This window comes from Rhinatrema bivittatum, chromosome 9 (assembly GCF_901001135.1).
Source record: "Rhinatrema bivittatum chromosome 9, aRhiBiv1.1, whole genome shotgun sequence".
Taxonomy (NCBI): Eukaryota; Metazoa; Chordata; class Amphibia; order Gymnophiona; family Rhinatrematidae; genus Rhinatrema; species Rhinatrema bivittatum.
The window spans coordinates 179,824,553-179,847,083 of NC_042623.1; the positions used below are offsets into that span (position 1 = coordinate 179,824,553).

The 22,531-nt window shown below is 44.6% G+C and overlaps 1 protein-coding gene across 1 annotated transcript in view; it reads right to left on the reverse strand.

The window, feature by feature from the left end:
- Nucleotides 1–22,531, reverse strand: part of VWA5B2 (von Willebrand factor A domain containing 5B2) — a 453,973-nt gene that overhangs the window by 111,930 nt on the left and 319,512 nt on the right. Inside the window, exons 43-46 of the mRNA XM_029617330.1 lie at nt 20,302–20,433; nt 10,724–10,848; nt 2,894–3,070; nt 2,235–2,345 (exon numbers count right to left, since the gene is read on the reverse strand). Of these exons, the coding sequence (XP_029473190.1) occupies nt 2,235–2,345; nt 2,894–3,070; nt 10,724–10,848; nt 20,302–20,433 (545 nt within the window). The remainder of the gene's footprint in view (nt 1–2,234; nt 2,346–2,893; nt 3,071–10,723; nt 10,849–20,301; nt 20,434–22,531) is intronic.

Sequence of the window (22,531 nt, forward strand, 5' to 3'; positions counted from 1 at the left end):
AGGCCCAACTCAATGCCATCGGGTGACATATCCCACCACTACATCTGAGACTGATATCCCATTTGTCCATGGAAAACAGCACTGTGATTTGCAAAAGGCAATCTCCTAAATGCCTTTTTTTTTTTTTAAGGAACAGTACCCCTTGTAATCTTTAAATAAAAACTTCCCTGATGCAATGCAAGGAGATCCAAGAGATAGGGAGAAGGTCAGAGTATGAGGGCGCCAGAACACTAGCCATCAAATCCATCCAGAAAGCCAGGGCACTACCAATCTAAGGGTCATTGACCCCACCCCTCCCCTACCAGGTGAATGGCACTTAAACAGAGCCTAACATCCGTGGGAGCAATTTGGCTATAATCTCTTTCCAACGACTTGGCTCTAATACCACTATAGGGTTTTATACCACAACCATCTGTTGGAGCAGGAGAATAATGCACTGAGCAACTGCAGGTAGCACACTGGCTTAAGTACTAAGGTACAGTGAAGCTTTGGTTCTCTGTCTCCATCTGCTGGTTGGGATGAAAAACCCACTCGTCTGGACTGATCCGGGGAATGAAGAGGAAAAACAGGTTACAGGTCTCTGCACACACAGCCCATCATCTCCCACTTTAACCCATCTGTCTGTGTGTAGCTGGGAAGTGATGGGCTATGCATGAGGATCCTGTAACCTGCCTGTCTGTGTATAGAAGGGAGATTTGGGGCTATATGCGCTGAGAGGTTTAACACATTTGTCTGCTGTATGTGGGAGACACTGGGCTGTGAGTGCCGAGATCTGTAATCTATTTGTGTGTAGCTGGGAGGCGCTTGGCTGTGAGTGCAGAGACATGTAACCTGTCTGTGAGTAGGGAGGAGAACCTGGGCTGCACACAGAGACCTGTGTGTGGGAGGGAGACACTGGGCTGTGAGTACAGACACCTGTAATGTAGGGGGTTAGATGGGCGTGCACTGCCCAGTATCTTCCTCCCACAGTCTGACAAGTTACAGGTTTCTGCACACACAGACAAATGGGTTACAGGTCTCTGTACTCTCAGCCCAGTATGTCCTCTCTACACACAGGATCTTCACTCATAGCCCATCACTTCCCAACTACACACAGACAGACTGATTTATGCACTCATACGCTTACAAATCTGTGCATGAATGTCAGTGTATACATCTGTCACTCAATAGCCAGACTGATACGATGTGTGCATTCTATATGTGGAGCATAATTTTTAACATCATTTATGTGGCTACATGCACATTTACCTTGGTAAACTTGTCTATCTTAAAATTGCCCTCCTCAGTGCAGTGTACGTGGGTTCACAGTGCACGTACTGACAGCCACCTTAAACAGGGGCATTCCTTTGGGCATCTTTAGTTTGAGGGGAGGAAAATAGCGCTCAGATTGAACATGACAATTTCAAAAGCTGGTGCACTATTTTCCTTGTCTTGGCCACCCACACAAGAAAGACTAGATGTAAAGTACGCAAGTGGATTTAACTCACGTACTTGTGTCCCACACTATGTAACGCTGGTTCAGTGCAGTGCATAGGGCCCCCCATTACATATGTTAGGTCCCACATTATGTATGCTGGTGCACTGCATAAGTCCCACACTACATATGCTGGTGCACTGCATGAGTCCCACACTATGTACACCGGTGCAGTGTATGGGTCTCGCACTATATATGCTGATGCAGTGCATGGGTCCCACACTATGTACACTGGTGCAGTGTATGGGTCCTGCACTATGTATGCTGATGCAGTACATGGGTCCCACACTACATATGCTGGTGCAGTGCATGAGTTCTATACTATGTATGCTGATGCAATGCAAGGGTCCCCATTACATAGGCTGGTGCAGTGAATAGATCCTACATATTACCTACACTGGTGCAGCGCATTGCTCCTGCACTACGTACACTGGTGCAGTGCATGGGTCCTATACTATGGATGCTGGTGCAGTGAATGGGTCCCTAACCACATATATTGGAACAGTGTATGGGCCCTATACCACATATGCTGATGCAGTGCAAGGCTCCCCATTACATAGGCTTGTGCAGTGAATAGATCCTACATATTACGTACACTGGTGCAGTGCATGGGTCCTATACTAAGTATGCTGGTGCAGTGCAAGGGTCCTATACTATGGATGCTGGTGCAGTGCATGGGTCCTACACTACGGATGCTGGTGCAGTGCATGGGTCCTATACTACGGATGCTGGTGCAGTGCATGGGTCCCACATTACTTACTCTGGTGCAGAGCTTGCTTGTTGAGAAGAGTGCTCTCACACTGGAGCCAAATTCAATAAGGTTTAACAAAGTTCTTGAAGGTAAACTTTTTACAGTAACCAGCAAAGCTTCCTGGGGAAAGAGGAAGGGAGAGAAATTGAAAGACAGATGGCGTGAGAAGTTGACATGGAGAGAGAGAGAGAGTGAGAGACAGAGATTGGGAAGAGAGAGAGAGTGGCAGGGGGAGGGGGAAGAAAAAGAGCTTAGATCCTTAGGTCAAGAAGTTACTGTATTTGACAAGGAATTCTTAAATATAACTATTGTGGTTGCCATGTTAGTCCATTTGAATACGTGGAATTAAGGGTCAACCAAGAAGCTGCAGGTTAGATCTTTTTATTGGACTGTGATGAGCTTTCTAAAGCTCAGCTGCCTTCATCAGGTTGGTGAAGAAGTAGCACAATTGCACCTGTCTCTGCACTAAGCTGATGAAGGGAGTTGAGCTCTGGAAAGCTAGACACAGATGTATTGCATTCGTACAATAAAAAGGTCTCAGCTTCAGCTCATTTGTTAACCCTTATTGCTTGAATAAAAATGGCATTCATCAAATCGAGACTCACCTCCCTCCTGCACCTTTCTAACCTCCCTCCGCCCCCAGCCTCCCCAAAATCAAGGACACTCACTTTAATCTTCTCCAAGTTGGCCAAGCTCATGCTGCTGCTTCTGTCGATGATGAAGATGATCTCCCGTGTGACAGACCGCAGGTCAGTGGGAGCCTTGTCCAAGTCTGGACACAGGTTCAGCATCAAAACCGGATTTAGCAAAATGTCCTTGTGGAACCGTTTCCGCAGAAAAGCAACCTAAGCAAGAAGAGACACAGCAGTGAGATCAGGGAGAGCGTCCCTTCACCATACACGACGACCAAAGGAATGCTGAATGCAGGGAGAGAGTCTCATCTCACCCTGACACAAGACAGAGCTACATTGAGGGCGGTGAGACAATCTCACCTCACCCCGATAAGAGAAAGAGAAGCAGTGAGAGCAGGAAGACAGCCTCACCTCACTCCAACAAGAGACAGAGCAAAAGAGAGAGTGGGGAGACAATCTCTCCTCACCCCAAGAGACAAAGCAGCAGTGGATTTCCAGCAAGATGGCCACCTGAGAAGTTGTGAGATTGGCGGGCTCTGACAGGATCCATCGACATCGGCATGTTTTCTGGCTGATCATTTTCCCAAACACCTTCTTATTCAACAGATTAGTTGGAGAAAAAAGGATCTGTCTTTTTTGAATAGGGATGACAACTAAAACAGAGATTGTAGAGAGAAAAGATATGTCCTACCTCACCGAAAATGGTGGCGGAACCAATCCTGCTCCGGAAACGCTAAAAGATGATTTCGTGAGAGAAATATCGAATAGAATTTCAGCTATGATTTCAGATTCATCGAATAAATTATAGTCTGCAATGGAGGAGCTTGGAGATTGCCTTGAAAAACACAGCACTCAGCTCACAGAACTTGATGAGCATGTGACTTCTCAAGAAATGACAACTGGATTCTCAACACAGATAATAGAGCTCAAAAAACAAAATGAAGAGCTCCTAGAAAAAAATTGATGATCAAGAAAATCGTGGGCAGTGCAAAAATATGCAAATAATCGGACTTCCTAAGAAGGTCAAAGACGGTGAGTTCCTGCACTTCCTCCAGAAGTGCCGGAAGCCCTGGGCCTATCAATGGTTATTGAAAGAGTGCATCATTTGGGGCCTCTAAGGGACAATGTTACAAGGCCAAGGCCAGTACTTGCCATAAACCAAAGACTAATGGTAGCCTATAAGAAAGAAAAGACACTCAATTATCAAGGTAACAAGAAATTACTATTTCACGATTACTCTACGTGTGTCTCCGCATAAAGGCGATGGCTCCTCTTATGAAACACTTTGTTTCAAAAAGGAGTAAAGTTTCCACTACTATTTCCCGCTCAGCTTTGGGTAGTTCAAGATGGACTCACTCGCTTCTTGCACTCTAAGACGCAGGTTGAGGAGTTTCTGAAATCTTATCATGGGTGATGGTGTAATGCGATGCACACCTGCCTGGCTGCGATAACTGTTTTGACTTTCTTCTTTAATACTCTTATTTACTCATCTTTGTAGGTTAAACTATCCAACTACCTATTGATTAGCTGCATTGTTCCTTATTTATTTTCGGTGATGGACAAGAGATCCGGTTAAGATAAAGGATGCCGTGAGTTGTAACGGCACTATATTCAACACCTAGCTGAATCTTGCTATTTCCTGATGTTTTTTTTCCTTAACTGGAACTGTGTTTTTTTACAGTGACATAATCTATTGGGGTTTTTTTCTTTTGATGTGCTACATCTCATGGCTCATTTTGGCATCCTCTACCATTTATATAAATAACCTAAAAATACTTCAGCATGGCTGTTAAAATAAATGTTGACTGTTTTTGTTGGAATTTTTTTTTTTGTTACATGTAAGGCAAAGATATATCCTGTTTATACTATCTAAATACTGATTTATTATCTGGATGATCCTATAAAGTGGATGGGACAGTTTTGTTGGATTGTTTCTCTTTTTATGATTGGCCGCTTTTTTCAATATGGATCCTGGTGAAGAACATTACTAAACAAGAAGACTTGAAGATTGCAGATGTTTGTAGTGATGCTGCTTCCTGAAGCATGTTTTGTCTGTGTTCAAATGGTTTGTATGCCTCTATGTTGCATTTAGCTATGAATACTCCCATAGTTTAGAAGAACAGGAGATCTGGCTGAATGTTTTTGACATGTGGTTGAGTGTATATGTGTGTATGGATGATATGAGTGTCGGAGCGGGGATTACTAAATCATTTTCTATATTTTCCTAGGCTGGGAGGTGCTTAGAATTTATCTTTTGAATTTCAGATTCTGCACGTCATGTTCTTTCATAGATCATGTCCGAGTTAAAAATTCTGTCCCATAATGTCAATGACATTCACTCTCCTATTAAGAGACAGAAATTGCTTTCCTTCTATGGTAGGGAAAAGGCTCAAATTGTCTTTGTACAAGAAACTCATCTACAGGATTTAGTACACTTAAAACTCAAACGTGACTGGATTGGTCAGTGGGGGGGGGGGGGGGGTTTTCCATCCTTTTCTGGCAAGCAAAGTGGGGTAGCTGTTCTGATACATAAAAACGTACCTTTTATATTTGAGAAAAAAATTGTAGACACAGAAGGTTGATTTCTTTTGGTCAAAAAAATATGTCTTTTGTAATATCTATGCCCCTAATATTTACAAGCCATAGCTATTTTACTAAAATAGTCACAGAACTACAACAATTTTTTTCCCATCAATATACCCTGGGGGGAGATTTTAACTTGGTAGCTGATATACAATGTGATGCCAAACCAGCGCATAGTTTAGCACAATGTAAACAGAGAGCGGGAATCTCCTTTCTCCTAAATGAACTTCAGCTTGTAGATGCATGGAGATTACTTCACCCTATGGAATGTGATTTCTCATTCTTTTCTCATTCTCAGAACATCTACTCCAGAATTGACTATATATTGGTTTCTTTAGCTACCTTTTCCCATATCGGTAATATTGTATTATCTTATCCCGCCCCTATGTTAATTTTACTAAAACCTCCTATGTCCTGTAATTCAGCTTTCAAACAGCGATTGCACCCATCCTTCTACCATGATAAAGGATTCCATGGGTATTTGCAACAGCAATGGTGAGACTATGCGATGGCTAATCAAACAACCGACATTTCAACAGATATTTATTGGGAAGCTGAGAAGATGGTTATGTGGGGTGCTATAATTGCATATACAGTACATCGGAATAAACTGAGGGATAAGGAAATCTTAGGTTTAAATGAACGCCTCAGAATGCTATTGACCATTTCATGTTAAGCACCATAGCAATGATGCTTTGATGCAAATGAAAGAAATACGGTCCTGTCTTAATCAACTTCTTTTTCAGAGGAAAACTCGGAACCTAGTGCATTTTTTAAATCATATGTTTAGGTATTGCAATAAGGCTGGAAAGCTTTTAGCTTCTATGGTTAAAAATAAAGATGGTCACAGTCTTTTCATTCCACTCCAGAAATCTCTGATATCTTCGTTGAATTTTATACAAGTCTGTACCCAGCACATCCCTCCTCTACCGCAACATGTGACTCCTTTTTCCAAAAGTTAAAACTGCCCACGTTATCCCCTATTCAGTTACAGGGTCTGGCCCAACCCAGTACTACTGAAGAGATTACATCTGGCAAAGGCCCCAGGGTTAGATGGTTTGGGATCTGAATATTATAAAATCTTGAAAACAGATAGTCCCTGATTACAGATGTTTAATTTCTGTTTCTCCAGTGTATGCTAATCAAGTATTAAAATCAGTATTCCCAAAGGCGTAGGAAAAATCTGGAGCTTCCGGAATCCTATAGACCGATTTCCTTTATTAATGTAGATGTTACGATCCTGGCTTCTATAATAGTGAAACATCTCAACGCCTATATTAATAGCCCCTATCAAACTGCATTTGTCTGTAGTCAACATGGGATCACAAATGTTAGAAAACTGATTGCAGCACCGGGGTCCAAGGTGATAGAGAATGAAAATGGTATCCAAATATTCACAAACTGCGTTCCCTGCAAGTCCAACTTGACTTTATTATTTATTATTTCATTTAACTTCTCTCTTCATATTAAAACTTTTTACCGGATCTCCGAATCCCGTACCCATAATAAAGATCCCCAACAGGAGCCGTCTTGTAAGCGTCTTATTTTATCATAGAGAGCAAAAGAATACAAACTTAACGTTTCAATCATTTCCCCATGATTATTGCCCCATGATTGAAATATTAAGTTAAGTTTGTATTCTTTTATATTCTTTTGTCATTTTGTCATTTGGTAATGATTGAAACGTTAAGTTTGTATTCTTTTGCTCTCTATGATAAAATAAGATGCTTACAAGATGGCTCCTGTTGGGGATCTTTATTACGGGTACGAGATTCGGAGATCCGGTAAAAAGTTTTAATATGAAGAGAGAAGTTAAATGAAATAATAAATCAAAGTCTGCTGTTTGTCTAGTGTCTCCTTTCTTTGATATATTTCTTTGGGTTGGGGATTGGACTGCTCTCATATTGTGGACTTGTATTGAGAATATGAGAATGTTAAATTTTCTTATTGTGATGTTGTATTATTTGTTTTCTAACTCTGTTCTTATATTTCTGATCAAGATTAAATCTTGTACAATTTGAAAACGCATAAATTTAAAAAAAATGAAATAATAAACAATAAAGTAAAGTTGGACTTACAGGGAACGCAGTTTTCAAATATTACAAACTGTACGCTTGAAGGTCCCACAAAGAAATTGAAAAAATATATAAAAAGAAAAAATAATACTGCTGTGAAATATACAACTGGGGACGGTTCTTTTGGTATTGGAGATTGCCACTGGTGGAGGATGGTGAATATGACTCTGAATTGATTCCCATTGTTGGCAATCCAGTGTTGAACGAGGGTTACATAATAGGGATGTGAATCATTTTTTGACGATTTAAAATATCGTCCGATATATTTTAAATCGTCAAAAATCATTAGAGCCGCGATACAATAACAATTCCCCCGATTTATCGTCAAAAAATCGTAAATCGGGGGAAGGGGAAGGGGGAGGGCGGGAAAACCGGCACACTAAAACACCCTAAAACCCACCCCGACCCTTTAAAATAAATCCCCCACCCTCCCGAACCCCCAAAATGCCTTAAATTACCTGGGGTCCAGCGGGGGTCCGGAACGACCTCCTGCAGTCGAATCGTGTTGTCTTCAGCCAGCGCCATTTTCAAAATGGCGGCGCAAAATGGCGCCGGCCGTAGACAACACGATTCAACTGCAGGAGGTTGTTCCGGACCCCCGCTGGACTTTTGGCAAGTCTTGTGGGGGTCAGGAGGCCCCCCCAAGCTGGCCAAAAGTCCCTGGGGGTCCAGCGGGGGTCCGGGAGCGATCTCCTGCCGCGAATCGTTTTTCCATACGGAAAATGGCGCCGGCAGGAGATCGACTGCAGGAGGTCGTTCCGGACCCCCGCTGGACTTTTGGGGGGCCTCCTGACCCCCACAAGACTTGCCAAAAGTCCAGCGGGGGTCCTGAACGACCTCCTGCAGTCGATCTCCTGCCGGCGCCATTTTCCGTACGGAAAACGATTCGCGGCAGGAGATCGCTTCCAGACCCCCGCTGGACCCCCAGGGACTTTTGGCAAGCTTGGGGGGGCCTCCTGACCCCCACAAGACTTGCTAAAAGTCCCGCGGGGGTCCGGAACGACCTCCTGCAGTCGAATCGTGTTGTCTACGGCCAGCGCCATTTTGCGCCACCATTTTGAAAATGGCGCCGGCTGAAGACAACACGATTCGACTGCAGGAGGTCGTTCCAGACCTCCGCTGGACCCCAGGTAATTTAAGGCATGGGGGGGTTCGGGAGGGTGGGGGATTTATTTTAAAGGGTCGGGGTGGGTTTTAGGGTGTTTTAGTGTGCCGGTTCACGATTTTCACGATTTTAACGATATTTTAAAAACCCAAACGGTGATGATACGATTCCCTCCCCCTCCCAGCCGAAATCGATCCTTAAGACGATCGACAACACGATTCACATCTCTATTACATAATTCGATTTTTCATGTTTGGAAGGGTAAAGATTTAGGGGATGTTTCACAATTGTACTGTAAAGCGCATTCTTCAAATGTTTCTTTTGAGCAGTTAAAGACCCAGTTTCAGTCTCCTCACAAACACTTTTATGCTTATCTTCAAACACGAAACTATGTACATAAATTAGTGGAAATGCCTCCTGCTTTATTGAGATTCGTTTTATTTCTTTATTTCAAGCTTTACTATGTAAATGTAATAGTTTATCATTCTGCTATAAATTACGAATTTTCAAACAATCTATGGATATTTGTTCCCCTTTGGCAAGGTTTTGGGTGGCAAATACTGGAAAATGCGTTACTGCAAATGATATACCACTGGCATTTTGGGGGGCATTTTTTGGAACTGGCATTTCACACAACTATTGAATCTACCTTTCAGGAATTACAATTCAAAATTATCCCTCGCTGTTTTATAGACAAGGTTAAAGCTTTTTGGAGGCCTGTCTCAAGTGTTCCATGGAGAATGGCACATTTTTCCATTCCCTTTTACTATGTCACAAGCTATTTCCTTTATGGAAAGTTGTGTTTGTAGAGTGGTCAATATGAAACCCCCTTATTAAGATAAACCACTTTTTCTGGGTGTCATGACCTGGGCACCTGACTTGTCGTATGAATTTAAAAAATGTATCCGCATTGCTCCTTCAACTGCTAAATGGAGCATACGACAGCACTGGATAAACAGGAACCCACCTGAGCTTTCTCGTTGGAGATGGACGATGATGTTATCGATGCAATTGGAATGCTTGGATGACGAATTTCTTCATAAGGTGCCCAGTTTCAAATATGTGAGCGCATGGGAGTCATTTCACTCTCATTAACTGTAGCTTCGCAAACCTCTCTCTTGCAGCAGGTTATTCAATTAACTGGCTAGGTTAATTGAATTTTTCATTTTTATATCTCCAGCTCTGATGCTACATGACTGAATGAATGGTTTTGAATGGATGTATGATTGTGGATTGTTTGATTATGAGTTGACTGTTTATTGCAAGCGTTGTCTTGTGGTGTTATTTAACACTGTTTTTTGCTGCTTGAAAAAAAAATTGCATTGTGTTGTATACTTATATTCCATCTTATCAGATTGTGTTTTTGACTGGTGTATACCACATGCTGTTCAAATAAATAAATACATAAATAGATAAATAGAGATAGAGCACTAGTGAGAGCGGGGAGACAATCTCACCTCACCACAAGAGACAGAGCAGCAGTGAGAGCGGAGAGACAATCTCACCTCACCCCAAGAGACAGAGCAGCAGTGACAGCAGGGAGACAATCTCACCTCACCCCAAGAGACAGAGCAGCAGTGACAGCAGGGAGACGATCTCACCTCACCCCAAGAGACAGAGCAGCAGTGACAGCAGGGAGACAATCTCACCTCACCCCAAGAGACAGAGCAGCAGTGACAGCAGGGAGACGATCTCACCTCACCCCAAGAGACAGAGCAGCAGTGACAGCAGGGAGACGATCTCACCTCACCCCAAGAGACAGAGCAGCAATGACAACAGTGAGACAATCTCAACTCACCCCAAGAGACAGATCAGCAGTGAGAGCGGAGAGACAATCTCACCTCACCCCAAGAGACAGAGCAGCAGTGACAGCAGGGAGACAATCTCATCTCACCCCAAGTGATAGAGCAGCAGTGACAGCAGGGAGACAATCTCACCTCACCCCAAGAGACAGAGCAGCAGTGACAGCAGGGAGACAATCTCACCTCACCCCAAGAGACAGAGCAGCAGTGAGAGCGGAGAGACAATCTCACCTCACCCCAAGAGAGAGAGCAGAAGTGAGAGCAGGGGTCTGCTTGCAGAACTGAATAAAGAGACAGTTACCTTTCTGTCTGCAGTACTGTCCTTCCGTGCTGCACGGAGATAATCCCGCCTGCTCTTCACATGTGCTACATACTCCTGGAAGGTCAGGGCTCCCTCCGCAACCAGCAAATGGGCTTCATGAGGTTCTAGGGAGTGAAAGAAATAACTAATCAAATCAACTCCTGTACCTCACACACCAACCCCCAAACTCCTACTTCCACCCCAGTGCTCTTACACACCCTCCTCCCCACCCCCAACCAGTGCTCCCACACACCCTCCTCCCCACCCCCAGCCAGAGCTCCCACACACCCTCCCTCCCCACCCCCAGCCAGTGCTCTCACACACCCTCCCTCCCCACCCCCAGCCAGTGCTCTCACACACCTCCCTCCCTCCCCACCCCCAGCCAGTGCTCTCAAACACCCTCCTCCCCACCCCCAGCCAGAGCTCCCACACACCCTCCTCCCCACCCCCAGCCAGAGCTCCCACACACCCTCCTCCCCACCCCAACCAGTGCTCCCACACACCCTCCCTCCCCACCCCCCAACCAGTGCTCCCACACACCCTCCCTCCCCACCCCCAGCCAGTGCTCTCACACACCCTCCCTCCCCACCCCAGCCAGTGCTCTCACACACCCTCCCTCCCCACCCCCAGCCAGAGCTCCCACACACCCTCCCTCCCCACCCCCAGCCAGAGCTCTCACACACCCTCCCTCCCCACCCCCAGCCAGTGCTCTCACACACCCTCCTCCCCACCCCCAGCCAGTGCTCTCACACACCCTCCCTCCCCACCCCCAGCCAGAGCTCTCACACACCCTCCTCATTATGCTCCTCCAATCGCAACCACTGCTCCTACATACCTCCCTCCCCCCCACCAGCCAGCACTCCCCTGCCCCAACCAGAGCTCTTATGCACTTTCTTTTCATATCCACTTCCACTGGTCCCTTGCATGCTCTCTCTGAGTTTTGGCTCTGTTGTATTATATGTTGTACCTAATACCCGAGACAAGATTCCAGGTACAATTCTAAAGACGAAAGAGAAGATTCCTGCAAACTTCCAGGAATCAGGATGTGATACAAAAAATGCTGATGTGAGTGAAAAAGCCAAGACCAACATATTTGCTGAAATTGCTTGGAACTGTCTACAGCTCCTTTGTGTATGAAGACATTGCAGGGTCACTTTCCTGTTATTCTCCTGTTTTCCTCATCTGCCTCTACATATTCCTCCACTCCAGCTTTTGCACTTCCTTCTATCACTAGCATATCTAAAAAAAGAAAAACAAATCTTTTCTTTGTTGCCTGTCTTCCTCTTTCTGCAGTCTCTTGTAGTTTAAGAATGCTAACCTTTTCTCCCTTACCTTTTCAGCTACTTCATTAGAAAGCCATAACGGTCTCTTTCTCCTCTTCCCTTTAATAACTTTCCTAACAAAAAGGTTAGTTGCCCTTATGATATCTCCTTTTAGTTTTTCCCACTGCTCTTCTTCTTCCCCTAGATTTTCCCATCCAGCGTTCAACTCCTTGAGCTGCTCCCCCATGCTGAGAAAGTTTTCCTGAAGTCTAGGACCCTCGCCTTAGAATGAACCTTCACTCTTGCATCCTCATATTGAACCACATCTTCCAGTGATCAATGGATCCCAGATGATCATCCACTGCAACATCAGAAATACTGACCCCCGTTGGTAAGCACCAGGTCCAGTATCACCCCCTCCCGTGTGGGTTCCATTATCAGATGACAGAATAGTTCTTCTTGCAGAGAATCCAGGATCTCACTGCTTCCAGAAGATACTGCAGTTGGGTATCCCAATCAACATCTGGCAGATTGAAATCCCCTAGCAATAGCACCTCCCCTCTCACAGCAATCCTGTGAATATCCGCCATTAAATCCCGTTCCATCTCCTCTGCCTGAGATGGAGGCCTATTTATTACACCAATATAAACAGATGTTCCATTCCTTCCTGCCAGATTAACCCACAGTGCCTCCTCCTTACCCCGTAAGCCCAGCAATGCTGTTGCTTTAATATTATTCTTTATATATAATGCCACACCTCATCCCTTCTTTCCTATCCTGTACTTCCTGAATAGATCGTAGCCAGGTATAACTATATCCCAGTCGTGTTTTCCATGTACCACGTCTCCGTGACAGCCTTTAGATTTGGGATAAGAATAACGCATGTGTGCAAACTTATCTGACCTTCCCAGGCCAAACAACCAGGAGGTTCTATTGCAGTATTTGCAAGGAGAATTAGCAGAACCTTATTCTCTCTGAGATCCAGACTACACGAATATACTGCTACTACTATTTATCCTTTCTAAAGCGCTACTAGACACAGACAAATGCGAGACACAGCCCCTGCTCCATACAGCTTACAATCTAGTCATAGCAAACAAGTCTGTAGGAAGAGATTTATTGTTGAGACGTATTTAGGTTTTTAAAGGCAGCTTCATAAAGTGAATTTTTAGGCTTGATTTAAAACATCTACATATCTGTACACATGCATGCTATAACCTTATTGGTGCTGTAATTGTAATAAAATGATAATTTATTTGGGTGACTTTCTGGCCTCCAAGGATTATTTGGTTTTATTTTCCAAGTCTTATCGTTACCACTGTTATCACTAATTCTCCTCACAAACTCGTCGTGCTACAAGCCCTCTCCCACTGTTGCTTCTATGTTGTTCTCCTTGCACCAACAGTCAGTGCTCCAAATCCCTCCCCCTTATACTGCTAGTTCTCCTAAACCAGGCCCTCAATAGCCACCACCCATCTCTTCCCCAAAATAGCCCTCTGTGATCCTCCCCAAGAGGCAGTGCTCTTATCCCAGTCTCCCCTACCTCTCTTATTGAGCCCACGTCAGGTCTGCAAGATACATATCATGAGATAAATCTGCTTAAACTGGGTCTTGGGTCTCAACCTATATAAATTAACCTCATGCATATCAGTTGATATTTTGTCTTTTTGCGGCTAATACCAAAACCTGCAACAGGATAGACAGCAAGAAGTTGTAGAAAACATGAGGAGGGATCTAGTGAAGCTCGAGGAATGATCTAGGATCTGGCAGCTAAGACTTAATGAGAAATTACTACTTACCTGATAATTTCCTTTTCTTTAGGACAGTCAGATGAATCCAGAACAAGTGGGGTTTTGCTCCCCTACCCGCAAATGGAGACGGAGCAACTGACGTCACAGTATATACACCCCTGCAGTGACATCAGCCCGCCAGTATTCTCTGCAAAAGCCAACTGTGGACAGACTAGCAAAAACTTGATTAAACAGATAACAACGTCAATACTCAGCCAACAGGAAGCACTGAGCTCAGACAAGAAACGTATTAACACTAGTCTAGGGACTGGACTACCACTTACCAGTAATCCCTATAACACATAGTCACACAAGAGAACCATCGTACAATCATTTGGCAGCCAAGAGAGGGAAGCTGGATTCATCTGACTGTCCTAAAGAAAAGGAAATTATCAGGTAAGTAGTAATTTCTCATTTCTTAGCATCCAGTCAGATGAATCCCGAACAAGTGGGATGTACCCAAGCTACTCCCAAATAGGGTGAGAGGCTGCCACAGTCCAGTCAAAACCACATGTGCAAGGTTATGCCCTCCCGGGCTGGCAGATCCAGATGATAATACCTGGAGAAAGTGTGTAACGAGGGCCACGTCGCAGCTCAGCAAATGTCGACAGGAGACAACAATTTCACTTCCACCCATGACAATGCGTGAGCCCTAGTAGAATGAGCCCTGACCTAACTAGGTAACAGCTTCCCAGCATCAATTATGCAGCCATGACTACCTCCTTAATCCAGCGAGCTATGGTGGCCCACGAGGTTGGCTCTCCCTGCCTAGTACCGCCATGAAGGACAAGCAGGCGATCTGTCTTCCGTAAAGCCTTAGTAAGCTCCAGATAACGGACAATATGTCTCTTGACATCCAAGGGCCGCAACAACATCAAGATGAGCCAACAAGGAACCACCATTCACCTGGCCCCTGAAACAGGCAAGAGTTACTACTTGTACCTTTAAGGAATTAAGAGCCAAACCCTTATTCAAGCAATCCTGCAAAAATTCCAAAATGACCAGGATTTTGGCCGAATGAGAAAGAATACCTCATTCCTCACACCAGGCCTCAAATGCTTGCCAAATTTGCACATATGCCAAGGAAGTAGAGAACTTTCTAGCTCTAAGCAAGGTGGAAATCACTGCCACTGAGCATCCATGTTTTAGCAATTGAGCCCTCTCAAGAGCCATACCGTAAGACAAAACCAAGTTGGATTTTCATGAAGAACCAGACCCTGACTTAGCAGGTTCCTGTGAGCTGGAAGTCAAAGGGGCGAACTCCCCAGGAGCCACTACAAGTCCACATACCATGGCCTCCTGGGCCAATCTGAGGCAACCAAGAGCACCATCTCTCTGTGGCGCTTGATCCTTCAGATCAGTCTGCCCAACATGGCCATGGAGAAAAGGCATACAGCAACTTGTCTTCTGGCCACTACTGCACTAGGGCATCGATCCCCAATGACTTTGGATCTCTCCTGCAACTGAAGAATCATGGAACTTTCGCACTGCAAGAAGTCACCAAGAAGTTTAGGAACGGGGGACCCCAGCAATCCAGAATCAGCTGAAACACCTCATCTGACAAAGCCCATTTTCCTGGGTTCAGACTCTCCCTGCTGAGAAAGTCTTCTCTTACTTTGTCTTTTCCTGGTGTGAGGCTGAGATCATCTGGAGATGCACTTCTGCCCATTCCATAAGCTGATCTATTTCCTGTGACACTTGCTGGCTCTTGGTTCCTCCCTGCCGATTGAAGTAAGCCACAGTCATTGCATTGTTCAACACTATCCAGACCGATCAACCCTGCAGTCTGTCGCTGAATTGCAAACATGCCAACCGAACCACTCTGGCTTCCAATCAATTGATGTTCCAGACAGACTCTTCTGCATTCCAGTGCTGTCAGTTCCTGATAGTTGGCTCCCCAACCAAGGAGACTTGCATCTGTTGTCAGTACTAGCCAGTCCAGTAGTTCCAAGGAAACTCTCTTCCTTAGATAATCCGCCTACAGCCACCACTGCAGTTGGCAGGAGACTTCCATCAGCAGGAGGAGCCACATCAAATATTCTTGTGGGTTCCACCAAGTCAGCAGGGAGCGCTGAAGAGAATACATATGCACCCTCACCCATGGGTCCACTTCCAGGATTGCCACCATTAAGCCAAGTACTCGCAGGTAGAACGCAGAGTGTTCAATAACAGATGGAGCTGTGTCATCAACTTCTGAATGCGTGCTTCTGGCAGGAAAGCCTTGATCTGTTTCATGTCAAACCAAGCCTCGAGGTATTCCAAAGACAGAACAGGTTGAAAATTGCTCTTGGCCAGGTTCACCACCCAGCCAAGCTCCTGCTGCTCTCTCCCAGAGACTTGGCTCGAATCAGCCAGTCATCCAAATACAGGTGTACGAGAATCCCATGTTTTCTCAATTCTGCCACCACTACCACCATTACTTTGGAAAAGGTCCTAGAGGTGGTGGCCAGACTAAAGGATAGGGCCGAAACTGATAATGGTATTCCAGAACTGTGAACCGCAGAAAGCGTTGATGCTCTAGTCAGATGGGAATATGAAGGTACGCCTCAGACAGATCCAAACTGTACAGCCCCCAACTGTACAGCCATTATTACCAAGTGCAATGTTTCCATGTGAAAATGTGTCACTGCAGATGACAGTTGACACCTTTGAGATCCAGGATGAGACGAAAGGAGCTCTCCTTCTTGAGCACAATGAAATAAATGTAATATCAACCCATATTTTCTTGAGATGTGGACACTGAAACCACAGCCCTCAGACTGAGAAGCCTTGCCAATGTAGTTTCTACTGTCTGCTTTTTCTGTAGTGAGTGGCAGAGAGACACCATGAACATATCCTGAGGAATACTGAGAACAACAGCTCATATCCTTCTCGTATCACCTTCATTGATCCAATGTGATCTTGACCCACCTCTGATAGAAGAGAGAGAGGCATTCACTTATGTCCTGTTTCCGGGGGTGGGTCGGCAAACCTTCATTGGGAGGGTTGGCAGGTTCCACTACCTGAACCTGCACCTCTTCTTGCCTGTTGGAGATGAAAGGACTGAGACCTACCAAAAGGTTGAGTTCTCTGAAGGATTGTTCCTCTATAAGGACGAAAATGCCTGGATCCTCTAGTACGACCTCTCATGTTATAAGAGCATGGTGTCTGCTTCATATCCTCTGGCAAATAAGGAACCAGAGATTCACCCCACTTACTGGCCAGCTTTTCCAACTTGCTCCCAAATAATAGCGAGCCTTTAAAGGGCAATTTGGTAATGTTAGCATTGGATGACCAATTTCTCAGCCATAACTGATGCCTGGCTGCTACTATGGAGGCCACTCCTCTGGCTGAAGAGCCGACCAAATCACAGCCTGCATCTGCCAAAAAAAACAGTAGCTGGCTCCATAACTGCCCTGGAGTTCGCCCCAGAGTCATTGACCTCCTTGGAGAGAAGCAAAAAAGATTGAGCCACCAGGAAACAACAAGAAGTGATTTGTAAGGTCATTGCCACTGCAACAAATGGTAGCTTAAGGATAGTCTCAATCCTTCTATCATGAGCATTCTTCAAGGCTACTCCTCCTTCCATAGGAATAGTGGTCCACTTGGATTCCCCACACACAAGTGCATCTACTTTTGGAAAACATAAACGCTCTCTTGCCACTGGATCCAGAGGGTACAGGCCTTCCAAAACCCGACCCCCTTTGAGATTAGTCTATGGGCTTGCCCCACTCACGATCAATTAATTCTTGAATGGCAAGAAAACCAAAATGGGATTTTTCTTCTGCTAAGTCAGAGCAACTGCCCCAGGAACTCTGAGCATTTTCAAGGTCTGGGTAATCAGAGCTGGCAGCTCATCTTTATGAAAGAACCATAGCATAATTCTATATGGTTCTAATCCTGGAGGAATTTCATCATCCTCAAGGAAGTTAGGATCGGTGTCATGATCCATACCATCTGGACCTCCATTGGGAAGTCCTGCTGCTGCTCTAGCAGTACTCTAGCGTTTAACAGTAGGTCCCGGCAAGGTTCCTACCTGCGACTCTGCTCTGGGAGCATTGGACAGGATTGAAGATTGCGCCTGGAGAAAGGATTGCAATCCCTGGAAAAACTCTACCCATGAAAAGGCATCCAACACTTAGGTGTCTCCCACTAGGCGTCCCAATGCCTAGGCATCCAAAACGTAGGTGTCCCAAAAATAAGCGCTGTAAAACTATTTAAGCGCACAATAAAACTTGTGCGCACAGGTAAGCATGCAACCACTTAAGGCTCCGCTTAACTTAGATGTGCATAATACAAGGCCCGACTAAGCGTCCAAAAGCTGGACGCACAACCTGGATGAAAAGCGAGAAGCACACACCAATCCGACAATCGGTGTGTGAAATGCCATTGCAGCCTACCACATGGCGTGCAGCAAAAAAGCCTCAAAGCAGGCCATAGTCTACAGAAGCTGCTCAATCTGCCAGGTTGCCCATGTCCCTCGACCTCCCACGGAGTGGGACGAATGCCGGAATGGTGTTCCAAGAACAGAGACTGGGGAAAAAGGAGGAAGCCCTACATTACAAAAGCCTTCTTTTACGTTTCTGTAAATATATATATATATATATATATATATATATATATATATATATATACACACACATATTTATTTATTTATTTATTTATTTTTTAAATCTGGCTGAGTACAGAGACGGTCTCCAGCTGCAGGTGGGGGGGGCATATGCCATCACCGCCACACTCTGCTTTCTGCACCCGCTGCCTTTCAGCCGCTCAAGCTGCTAAGCTTGAGCGGCTGAAAGGCACATCCTCCAGACCCATAAGAGAGTACTATAAGGAATCTCTTCGGGTACCTCACTCCAAAACCTCCCTTCATATAACCTTCAGAGACAGGGCATTCTCCACAGCAGGACCTCCTCTTTGGAACTCCATCCCACCGGAGCTGCGGCAGGAACCTTGCCTCCCAACTTTCAGGAAAAGACTCAAAACGTGGCTATTCAAAAAAGCCTTCCCAGACTCGGATTAAATCATAACTCACCTCTAACCATCTTCCAATCACTACCCATATGCAGAAAACCATTACTTCCTATCACTACCCTTACATAAAAAACTACAATAAGTTCAAATGGGCAAGACCTAGTAAATACCATAATCTTTTGCAAATGTACCTATCAAATCTTTGTAAATGTACCTCGTCTAATTTCGGTTAATATATTATGTTAATTTTCCTATCATTTTTCTCTGCTCCGAGTTGTACTCATCCCTGTTTTATTGTAACTGTTTTTTGTTCAGCACCTGTTATTTATTTCGCTCACTATACCTTTTATCACTCCCCTGTTTATTGTAAACCAGCATGATGTGATACTCTCACGAATGCCGGTATAGAAAAAACTATAAATAGATAAATAAATACGTCCACGCTGGCTGAAAAACCAGCTACCAGACTAAGATACTAATCTGAGGGACTATGGAAATCACCTCAGCAATTCTCAACTGTGGGAGGGACCTTTTGGTATCACCGCAGGAGAGCGGGGCAAATGTAATATTCTTAATTTTCCTTTTTGAAAATGAAGCAATCCCCAGTAGGGAGATGCACGTCCACCATCTGCTAGAGACGGAGAATACTGGCAGGCTGTCACTGCAGGGGTATATATACTGTGATGTCCGTTTCACCATCTCCATCTGCTGGTAGAGGTGCATAATCTACTTGTTCTGCATTCATCTGACTGGACACTAAGAAATACTAAAAATTAAAGGGTTGTCTATTTGGGCTGCAAAACCCAAGTGAGCAATACAGTACAGGGGTGAAATTTTTCTATGCAGAAAGGAAGGGCAGGATCTAGGGATGGTTGTATCTGACGAACTCAGGGAGGCCAAAAGGTGGATAAGGTGACAGCAAATCCAGAAAGGTGTTTGTTGCATAGGGAGAGGAATGATGTGATATTATCCCTGAACAGGTCCCTGATGAGACCTCATTGGGAACTCTGTGTACAGTTCTGGAGATCGCCCCTTCAAAAGGATTTAAGGTGGTCTACAAGGGGGCTACTAAAATGGGAACTGGTCTCCATTGTAAAGCATATGGGAGCAGACTTAAAGATCTAAACATGTACACCCTAAGGAAAGACTAGATAGGGCAGACATAATAGAGACATTTAAATACCACTACGGTTTCCAAGCACAGAAAGCAGATCTTTTTGAACAGAATGGAGGCTGTGGAACAAGGGGTCATGGGATGAGGGTGAAAGAGGGCAGACTAAGGAGTAATCTAAAGAAATATTTCTTTGCAGAAAGGGTGGCAGATGCAAGGAATAATCTTCCAGTGAAGGTGGTGGTACTGGAATTCAAGAGAGCATGGGATAAGCACAGGGAATCTCTGAAGGAATAAAACGGATGGCAGAGATGGGTAGACTAGATAAGCCATATATTCTTTTCTTGTCATCATGTTCCCGCCCTGAAAATCTGACGCGTTTGTGAAGCCTTGCTATAATCTCCCCCACCTCATGACCAGCATTGAAGACAAAACTATTGTCCAGCTGTAAACATCACGTACCACTGGGGTGCAGGATGATCTCCAGGTTTCTGTCACAATGGTGCCCCTCTGCCAGAGTAATGCAGATGGTGGAGGCACAGCTGGCATAGGGACTGGCATCAGCACGCAAGGCATGAGTAGGACTTTCCAAACCTACAGAAGAGAGAGAAATCCTAAAGATAAAAAGAACAAGTCATATACGCTTACCAGTCTTCACCTGCTCAGCTGTGTCCTGTGGCAGACCATACTTAAAGGTGGATTTTCAAAAGACTGCATGATGAAATATTTGCATATACACATGTAAATAACACATACTTGTGTAATATTTTATAAACCTCAAGCATACACATGTAAGGGTTCAAGAGTAAAAAACAAAAATGGTGGCCTAGGAGCATTCCAGGGCAGGGTCAACATTTACATGAGTAAGTTTTATAAGCAATTTACGTTTGCAGATTTGGCAACTAAAGGTGCATCGTCCTTTTGTGTTTTCAAACATGATTTATGTTCTGTCTGCTGTGTCATTCCTACGTACAGTAGTTTACATGGACATACTATACAGTATACCACATGGGTGGTTTTACATGTAAATTCTAAAGAAGATACAATGTTACAACCTTGAATCAAATGATTTTCTGTGTCAGGAAGCTTTTGTTGACATAGAAGGCAATTGCATGTATGTGTCACTGACATCTCTAAGATGGGATTGAAGTTTCTGGAGTGTACTACTTGGTCTCTAATATTCTGGGCTCGTGAGTATGAGTATGCAATGCGTAATATATATAGAAACTTAGAAATGACGGCAGAAGAAGACAAAACGGTCCATCCAGTCTGCCCAGCAAGCTTTCACACTTATTTTTTTTTATACTTATCTGTTACTCTTGTCCCTTGTAAGTAACTTTTTGGTTCTATTTCCCTTCCACCCCCACCATCGATGTAGTTAACAGTGCTGGAGCTGCATTTAAGTGAAGTATCTAGCTAATTGGTTAGGGGTAGTAACTGCAGTCATAGCAAGCTACTCCCACACATGTTTATCCAGCATGTGCAATTCAGTCCTTGTTGGTTGTTGTCCAAATATAAATCATCTTTTCAACATTCCCCCTGCTGTTGAAGCAGAGAACTATGCTGGATATCATTGAAAGTGAAGTATCAGGCTTATTTGGTTTGAGGTAGTAACCGCCGTATCAAGCAAGCTACTCCCCTGCTTTTTTGTGGATGCAAATCCTTTTTTTCACATTTCCTCTTGCCGTTGAAGCATAGAGCAATGTTGGAGTCACATTAACCGTGTGTATGTTTATTGAATAAGGATATTAATCTCCAGGTAGTAGCCATCATTCCCCCCGCAAGCTGCCCCCATGCCTCTTCACTTCATTCACATCCTCTAGACTTTATGGATCCACAGTGTTTATCCCATGCCTCTTTGAAATCCTTCACAGTTTTGGTCTTCACCACTTCCTCCGGAAGGGCGTTCCAGGCATCCACCACCCTCTCCATGAAGAAATACTTCCTGACATTGGTTCTGAGTCTTCCTCCCTGGAGTTTTAAATCGTGACCCCTGGTTCGGCTGATTTTTTGCAACGGAAAAGGTTTGTCTTTGTCTTTGGATCATTAAAACCTTTCAAGTATCTGAAAGTCTGTATCATATCACCTCTGCTCCTCCTTTCCTCCAGGGTGTACATATTTAGATTCTTCAATCTCTCCTCATAAGTCATTTGATGAAGACCCTCCACCTTTTTAGTCGCCCTTCTCTGGACCACCTCCATCCTGTCTCTGTCCCTTCAGAGATACGGTCTCCAGAACTGAACACAGTACTCCAGGTGAGGCCTCACCAAGGACCTGTACAAGGAGATATTCCCTTTTCTTACTCGATATTCCTCTCTCTATGCAGCCCAGCATTCTTCTGGCTTTAGCTATCGTCTTGTCACATTGTTTCGCCGACTTCAGATCGTTAGACACTATCACCCCCAGGTCTCTCTCCTGCTTCGTGCACATCAGCCCTTCTCCCCCCATCAAATACAGTTCTTTCGGATTTCCACACCCCATATGCATGACTCTGCACTTCTTGGCGTTGAATCTCAGCTGCCATATCTTCGACCACTCTTCCAGTTTCCTTAAATCCCGTCTCATTCTCTCCACTCCTTCCGGCGTGTCCACTCTGTTGCAGATCTTAGTGTCATCCGCAAAAAGGCAAACCTTACCTTCTATCTCATCCGCTATGTGGCTCACATAGATATTGAACAGGACCGGTCCCAAC